The 9206-nt window shown below is 41.9% G+C and overlaps 1 protein-coding gene across 2 annotated transcripts in view; it reads left to right on the top strand.

The window, feature by feature from the left end:
• The window catches only part of LOC138983135 (lachesin-like), a 139108-nt gene extending 135911 nt beyond the window's left edge, over positions 1–3197 (top strand). Inside the window, exon 7 of one of the 2 annotated variants that reach the window (XM_070356551.1) lies at positions 932–3197. In XM_070356551.1, the coding sequence (XP_070212652.1) occupies positions 932–1056 (125 nt within the window). In that variant the 3' untranslated portion in view covers positions 1057–3197. Of the gene's footprint in view, positions 1–928 lie in introns of both variants that reach the window. The other variant, XM_070356546.1, reaches the window with a different exon arrangement.
• The last annotated feature ends 6009 nt before the right edge of the window (positions 3198–9206 follow it).

Genomic DNA, 9206 nt, shown 5'->3' with positions numbered 1-9206 from the left:
CCAGCAGGAAAACGCTCGCCCGCACACAGCACGACTCACCACCCAGTTCCTCACCGACCACCATGTCCAGGTGCTTCCCTGGCCATCCATGTCGCCAGACATGAACCCGATAGAACACCTCTGGGATGAATTGGACAGACGTGTGCGCAGGCGAGAAGAAGCGCCGGCAAATCACCGCGATCTATTGCAGGCACTTCAGGAGGAGTGGGACACCATCCCACAGCAAGATATCCGGCATCTGATCCAGTCCATGCCCAGAAGGTGCCGGGCAGTTGTTGCTGCTCAAGGCAGTCACACCCCCTACTGACTTGACAGCCTCGGCACCCAATCGTATTGATTGACTGATTGATTTGAAGATGCAAATGAACTGTGTGTGCATTCAACTGTGTCCATACCAAATTTCAAACAAATAATCTAAATATTGGATTTTCTGTTAATTTTTTCGAAAAATAAAACAAATTTGGCAAGAAGCAACTATGCGTTTCTTTTTTTGAACAGTATAGAATATATGTGCTTTTGATAATAATGATGATGATGATTATAACGATAGCAACCTTGATGATGACGACGGCGAATGATGATGATGATGATGATGATGATGATGATGATGATGATGATGATGATGATGATGAACAACAGATGCCTGAGTTGCGTTAAACAATACTGAAGAAAACACAGGAGCTTGTATCAGAGCGCCGGTCGGCGCTTTGATACAAGCTCCTGTGAAAGGAACGGTCTTTATGATTACTGTATGACGTAATAATTGTTATGCTGACGATGGCGATGAAGGGGAAAAAAGCAACAAAAACTGTGTTACATGAATTTGAAACCACGATTGTTTTCATAGTTTGAATATTGCTAATCAGAATGATAATCATGATCATAAGCTGCCTGTCAGGCGAATAACACAATGATTTTTTCGTTGCAGCAGAAAACATACAGCAGTACACAGGATCGTCCAGTGGCCATCCGGGCTACCATTATGCACGTGCAATAGTGATTGTGACTGTCATCAGCGCTGTGACCTCAATATTCTGCGCGTGGGATGTACGATGATAAGACAGAATAGCTTAATTTCATTGAAGCATAATGTGAATCCCGTGTTGTCACTCACTGTGATCGTACTCATAAGTCGCGTTTGTCCACAAACGGATGTTTGTAGTGACTTTGGCTTCTTACAATGAAGTAAATTAAGACTTGGTGTGTTAAAAAAAAAAGAAAAGCATGAGCAAGTACAGAAATAAAAGTGAAATATAAATCGATTGTATGTTGCGTTAGTCATACTTGGTAGTCAGTCTTAAAACTAAGTCGTCACGTTGTGTGGTTATTTTGTTGTTGTGATTCAAAGGAAATCCAAGCAATTTTGATTTAAACTAAACAGTATTGACATGATTTATTAACCGTAATGATAATGATGATTATTACTAACCGTAATGACCAAGTTAGTGAAAGTTTACCCTGACTCGTCCGTCGCGATATAACCTTCGTGGTTGAAAACGACGTTAAACACCAAATAAAGAAAGAAAGAACCCTGACTCGTGCGACAGGAGGCGTCGGAGTACAAGGAAGCTAAATGATCCATCAGACCGAACAAACAGGATGATATATTATTATATCCGTTTTGAGGTCTGACTAGTGATGACCTGCTGGATGGAACGAGAAGATACTGTGATACACGCATTGAGGTTGTGACGTAGACAGTGAGTGACGTCGCGGACCTTGTGCTGGAAACAACATAAAAACAAGGGAAGTTACGTCACATCAAAGCGATGTCGTGATGAACAACGGTGACGAATAATGAACAACACAGACGTTGTGATGATAGATCTTCGTCAGAAAGGAGAACATTATAATGTCGTGAAAGTGACCTTACTTCAAAGGAAACGACGTTATGATGAGTAAAAAAGGAAGTTTTGCTGTGCAACAACAAAAACACAAAGAGGAAAAGCGATATTGTGCTTACCGCTGTGCACAGTAAAAGCTTCCCTGAAATGTTTCAAGAACAGAGTCTCAAATTCAAGGAAGTTGATGCAAGGTACCAAACTTCGCAGACGGAGATAACTGTGGCTGTGTGAGGCACAATCGTCGTGAATTGACTTTGACATTCTATTCATTCCCTAAACAGTATGTTCATGTTCAAGGTGCATGACTCGCTATCCTACATGGCGACCCGCTGACAGAGAGAGTTGACTTGGGACACTGTCCTTGAAGTTCAATCGGTGTTCTAGATAAAAGACGTTTGATAAAAAAAAAATGACGTGATACGTTCGACACACGTTCTGGATTATTCGGTAAACTATGACGTCATTGCTGACTTTGAGCCCATGATGCAAAGACAAAAGTGGCAACACTGGTTACGGGCACCTGTATGTCAGACACTTTCTAATACCTTCCTTAGTAGTTCAGTGTAGGGTGGAATTGTGTGTAACTTGTGCATGTATTATTTTACCACAGCAGTGGTGTGAATGTGATAGAGAGAACATGTAACTGTGGCCAAAAGACCATGTGGTGTGATTTGGTGTGCTGGTAAAAGTGTATTGACTCTTTGAATAATAAAAAACGCACATTTTACAAACAAGGCGACTGTATTCAAACTGTTAACAGAGAATGTGTGCAACGAAGAGGTTTACATAATCAGGGTTTTCTGGCTTGACTAAAATGTGTTTACAAAAAATAAAATAAAAAATGGAACGCAGACGAGGGCAGTAACACCTGCACCCTTCAGTAACAATACTAACATCAAACGAAATTTCAAACGGAATTTTCAAGAAAATATAGAAAAGAGCTCTATCAAAAAGGAATTGTACGTCTTATGTAAGAATCTTCAGTACAATCAAGCGAAATTCAAAACAAATCTTTCAGGAAATATGGAGAGAGAAAAAAAACTCTAGAAGAGGATTTATGCTTTTCAAAGGATTGCAATGGCCTAAAAAATATATACACGGTGAAGTCGATCACTTTTAACAAGTGGACTTCAGCGCTTCCGTCGGTTGACGCAGACGTTTATGGGGAAAACTTGAAAGGGAAAAAATGGGGTTCAGACTTCTAAATGTGACATCATATTTTAATAAGAAAAGATAATGGTCGGAAAATGAATGGCATGTATGACAAGTCGGTCAAATTCACTTATTGCATCTTTGATTTTTTAATATGAAAAGCGAAAGTTCTGCGACTAGAGGATGGCAGGCGCGACAGATCGGTCCAATGCACACACAAAAAAATGTAATTAAAAAAAATCACCTAGTTTTTCTGGTTCGTTGGAGATAATTCTGGCCCCTCTATTAAAGTAGGTCAGATTTTAAATATTACAGTTGCACACACACAGGGACTGTGCTAATGTGAAATACTCATGGGATGTTGGTTTTTGACATTGAAAGGTTCGTTTTATTGGGCGTAAGTAGAGCGCAGAGAATGGTTGAGCTACTGTAGAAATGTTTTTGAGGAGGTGATTCTTATTTTGGCGAAGCTCTCGGGGGCCTGTCACCTGTGAAAGTCCGTTCAGCATCTCTCTCTCTCTCTCTCTCTCTCTCTCTCTCTCTCTCTCTCTCTCTCTCTCTCTCTCTCTCTCTCTCTCTCTCTCTCTCTCTAGCCCCCCCCCCAACACACACACACACACACCCCCTCTATCCTCTCAACCCAGCCCACCTTACCGCTTTTTCTCTCATTCTCCACCCCTTTTCCCTGGGGGACTATGGAACTACCCTATTTCACAAAAGTGTCGCCGGGTCGATATCTAATTCTGTCCACAGCGCATCGGCGCTCTCTTTGTAAACGGAGAAGAGCAAACATGTGATCAATGCATTTACTTTACCTTCTGCTTTGAACTTGCGTGCAAGTAACACGAGGTCCTGTGTAATGATCAGTTCGGGGGAGTTTTAATGCACATGCAGGCAAGCCTTAGTTTGGACAGAAAAAAAGGGACAAAAAGACTTAACAGGAACAAAAATTGAGAAGTAAAGTACATGTAAATAAAAAAAATTAAATCACACACAGAGGGAGAGGGAGAGCCCAAGAAAACAAACAGGCAAGTTTGTACGCTCCCACTAACACTCTCGCGCGCTCGCACACACACACACACACACACACACACACACACACACACACACACACATTATGTACGTACACACACACACGTTCACGAAAAATAAAAATGGTGGAGTATAGGGCATCAGTGCGGTTCGGGGGACGGGCGTAGTGGCAAGACGTCTGCCTCCTAATCGGGAGGTCGTGAGTTCAAATCCCGGTCGCTGCCGCCTGGTGGGTTAAGGGTGGAGATTTGTCCGATCTCCCAGGTCAACTTATGTGCAGACCTGCTAGTGACTTAACCCCCTTCGTGTGTACACGCAAGCGCAAGACAAAGTGCGCACGGAAAAGATCCTGTAATCCATGTCAGAGTTCGGTTGGTTATAAAAACACGAAAATACCCAGCATGCCTCCCCCGAAATCGGCGTATGCTGTCTGAATGGCGGGGTAAAAACGGTCATACACGTAAAAATCCACTCATGCTAAAAACATGAGTGAACGTGGGAGTCTAAGCCCATGAACGAAGAAGAAGAACAAGAAGTACGGTTCGAGGAGGGGGTAGGGGGCTAGACAGGCACTAGCACAAAACATGTACTATACCGAAAATATGAAGACACAAAAGAAAACTCTCCTTCTTCTTTTTGACAATGCAACCGATAAGGCCACATCCTCTTTCTCCGACGTAATTAATTATACAAATTGAGAAAGTTGATACATTCTCCCAGATTGATCAATCTGACTTGTTTCGCTTACCATTACTCATAAAATGTGTATTCAGTTCGCCCGTTCCGTGGGCGTCTCATGTTGAGAACGCTGGACAATAAATTGGGTTCAAGTGTGCCGAAAAAGGTGAATAAATTGACACCTGAAGGTTTCCGTCTCGGGGTGGTTTTCTAAGCTGTGACATTACAGGGACTTGGATCAAATGATGATGTGGCATACAGCCGACTTCGTTGTTTTTTTAAACATGCGGAAACTCAGATGCCGGGCTTCACATCTACTCGTTCAGTCAAACCTGCACTGGCGACCACCTTCGATAATGACCACCTGACCATGATTAGGACCAGCCCAAAAGATACCCAACCAGTGTCACTATACTATTAACTTTTCTATTGCGATCACATGCTTTTGGTCGGTCAGTTGGGTGGTCGTCAGAGATAGGTTCGACTGTATAAACTTATTTATTGTTTGTTTGTTTGGTTTTAATGACTGCACAGCTGAGTCTGATAATTGTTCTACCTCTAAAGCGTACACTAGAATACTGTCGTTGTTCATCAGTGTATACTGACTCTCTCCGTCTGTATGTCTGTCTGTCTGTCTGTCTGTCTGTCTGTCTGTCTGTCTGTCTGTCTGTCGGTCTGTCTGTCTCTCTCTCTCTCTTTCTCTCTCTCTCTCTCTCTTCTGTGCCTGTCAGTCTGTCTCTCCCTCTCTATCTCTCTCTCCCGCTCTCTCTCTATCTCTCCTGTGGAGAGACAGGATTGTTTTAACCCACGCGTATACTTCGTGTGTATCATCTTGATCATGTGTACATAAATTATATACTGCACTTGTTAACTCCAACGTCTACGTGTAAATTATCATTAATTACATTGATTAAATATAATTATGACTATTGCGTGCACTCTGAGACAGCACTGAAGAGAGATGAAGAGAGAGAGAGAGAGAGTGTGTGTGTGTGTGTGTGTGTGTGTGTGTGTGTGTGTGTGTGTGTGTGTGTGTGTGTGTGTGTGTGTGAGTGTGTGTGTGTGTGTGTGCGAGCGTGCTGGCGGGCGTGCTCGCATGCGTTTGTGTGTGTGTGTGTGTGTGTGTGCAGCTGTAAACTGAGATGCATTGTTTTTATTGACTTTGAAATCAGACGTCATTGTGTATGTGTCTGTGCTTTTTGCTCCCGAATTTCGAGACAACGGTGATGTTAAGAAAAACAGCTCGAGTGTCTCAGTTTTCATACTTTTACCCGTTTGTGTTTGGTGTTTCAATGCGGTACATGTACTGTTAGATACATTCTTTTCTTCTTTCGCAGGACGTGTACTTTATTTGGCGGACTACCCTTAAAGAAAATTCACATTTTCAAATTTCAGCAAAACGGAGGTACACTTCCGTTAATTGTACCTACAAGTGAATCATATCACAATAACAGACTTGTGTTGTAAGTCATAGTACAGTACATTAAAATGAAGTTTTCTGTTTTACGTCGGCAATTAGCCAAATAGTCATCAGTGATGATGAAAATGAACTACTGAGTAAATTGCCCTTACCTAGAAGGTGCGATTATTTATATAAGGGCTTTAGCTGGAAAATCTTCATTGTGTGTACCTCTCTCACGGAGATGCATCAAGCATGAAGTCGCCAATACATAAAGTTGGCCAAAACATTATTGCAACAAATTTCAAACCCAAATTAAAGCATTAATTCCAGTGTCATTTCATTAAAACTGTATATGCCAGTTAAGGCCGTTTACTTAACCTTCAGGATCACTTTCTGGATTAAATATTTCTTTAACAGAGATCACGTGACCGCCGCTCAAGTAATGGTACCGTCAAAATCGACCAGACAAAAACGGAAGAGCCGAATGAAAAATCGACAAAAAATCACAATAGGCAAAACCTTGCAACTTTGACATACGAGAAGAAAGTCAAACCAATTATCTACCCTGAACTTATTTTTTTGTTTTGCTACCTTGTGTATTTCGCGTGCTATGCTATTCCTACTGATGCAGGTGTCGATCGCAAGAGCGGTCAAAAACGGAACGTTTTACGTCAATTTTTATGGGTATCATGTCAAAAAGCGCTACATTTTAGCAATGACTTGGTGGATTGCTTTGAAACTTTCAGAATATTTTACCAACATACTAGAGATACTTCGTGCAAAAGTTTGGATCGTTACGGTTATTTATCCAGATGTGACGCAATGTTTCGAAAAATGTTGTTAAACTTGTCATAGGATTGTTCACTTGTTTCCAAAAAATTCATGACTTTGCATATCTACAGATAAATGATTGATACAGATTCTTTCTACGTTTCATTTGCGTGTAGCCGCTGGCGTTAATTTGCTAGTCATGCAAACACATGAGGAAAAAATGGAACATGCTACGGTCACGCTTGGCTGGGCATTGCTGTGGCACCAGAATCATCGCTTAAATATGTAGCGTGTTTACAGGCCCAGCAAATTTGCGTCATTGCTTACACGCACATAAAACTTTCGCAGTGTGTGTATCAATCATTTTTCTAAAGACATGCAAAGTCATGAATTTTTTGGACCCAAGAGAACAATCCTATGACGAGATTAAAAACTTCTTTCGAAAAATTGCATAACATTTTAACAAACACCTCTAACAATCCATCATTTCGCTCGAAGTATTTCGAGTATGTTGGTAAAATATTCTGAAAGTTTTAAAGCAATCCACCAAGTCATTGCTAAAGTGCAGACTTTTTTGTCATGATACCCCTAAAAAATGACGCAAAAAGTCCCGTTTTTGACCGCTCTTGCGATCGACACCTGCATAAGTAGGAATAGCATAGCACGCGAAATACGTAAGGTAGCAAAACAAAACAATCTGTTCAGGGTAGATAATTGATTTGACTTTTTTCTCGTATGTCAAAGTTGCAAAGTTTTGCCTATTGTGATTTTTTGTCGATTTTGCATTCGGCTCTTCCGTTTTTGTCTGGTCGATTTTGACGGTACCCTTACTTGAGCGGCGGTCACGTGATCCCTGTAAAAGAAATATTTAATCCAAATGGTGATCCTGAAGGTTAAGTGAACGGCCTTGTCTGGCATATAAAGTTTTAATGAAATGACACGAGGATTAATGCTTTAATTTGGGTTTGAAATTTGTTGCAATAATGTATTGGTCAAGTTTATATCACGTTCTTAAATCACATTCCTTGATGACAAAATTTATATCCAAACTGAAGAAATTGTATCATTCAGTTTTGGGGCAAACCAGTCACTAAGTTATGCAAACTAGGCAAACCAAGTCTACAACTCAGCGATTGAATTAAATTTGGTATGGGGAAACACAAAACATACCCAGATACCAGTTCCATTCCCAGTATTTTGACAAATGTTACCAGTAAAAAATATAAGAAATAGTCAGTGGGGCGGGTGATAGCTCTGTGTGTAGCAGCACTGGCTTTGAACCGTGTTTCTTTTCGTGAAAGTCTCCGGGGTTGGAAAACGTGAACACACACATGCAGGAAAAAGAAAAAATGGGTAGCACCGTACTGTATGGCAGCTCTCTTTCCCCCAGGGAGCAAGCAGCCCGAATTTCCATGAGGATAACCTCACAGGACTGTATGATATTACCTTTAAACGGGACCCTGTTTTGTGCAAAGTCATTGTGCAAAGTCAATGTGTCTCCTGAGGGCGTCTGAAGAAGCCAACGAGGAAGAAGACTGTGGCTGCTAGTATGTATTCCAGGGCCGGACCAAATGAGTTGTAAGGGGGGGGGGGGGTTCCTCCTTTTTTGGGGGGGCAAATCAGCGAAGTGGCGAAGCCACAAGCCGCGCGCGCCTGCAAAGCACGCGCGCGAACTAGGGGGGTCCGGGGGCATGCTCCCCCGGAAAATGTTTGAAAAACGGTTAAAATCTGTGCAATCTGGAGCATTCTGGGCCTTGTTTTGAGGGTTAAGAGCAGCATTGTTTTGGTGCTAAAACTAGTAAAAAAAAAAAAAACCACTCAAAGCAAGGTACATGCTTTTTCCAGGGGTGGGGTTCCGGAACCCCTGGAACCCCCCCCCCCCCTTGGTCCGGCCCTGTATTGTCATGAAAAGTTGAGGGGTGCAATGGCCTAGTGGATAAGACTTGTACTGGAAACTTGCATTCTCCCAGTAAGGTCATATATTGTACTACGTTGCAAGCCCCTGGAGCAATTTTTTGATTAGTGCTTTTGTGAACAAGAAACAATTGACAAGTGGCTCTATCCCATCCCCCCCCCCCTTTCCCCGTCGCGATATAACCTTGAACGGTTCAAAACGACGTTAAACACCAAATAAAGAAAGAAAAGAAAAATGGATAAGACGCTAGCCTAAGGTTGAGTGTTCGAATACCGGTTGCTCTTGGTGGGTTAAGGGTGGCGATTTTTCCGGTCTCCTAATGTGCAGATCTTCTAAAGCCGTATCCCCCTTTGTGTGTACTTGCTAGCACAAGAATATATGCCGAAAAGATCCTGTAATCCCTATCAAAGTT

Source organism: Littorina saxatilis, linkage group LG1 (assembly GCF_037325665.1).
Source record: "Littorina saxatilis isolate snail1 linkage group LG1, US_GU_Lsax_2.0, whole genome shotgun sequence".
NCBI classification, from domain to species: domain Eukaryota; kingdom Metazoa; phylum Mollusca; class Gastropoda; order Littorinimorpha; family Littorinidae; genus Littorina; species Littorina saxatilis.
Note: the sequence above shows the minus strand (reverse complement) of the source record. Positions and strands in the feature narration are given on the sequence as shown.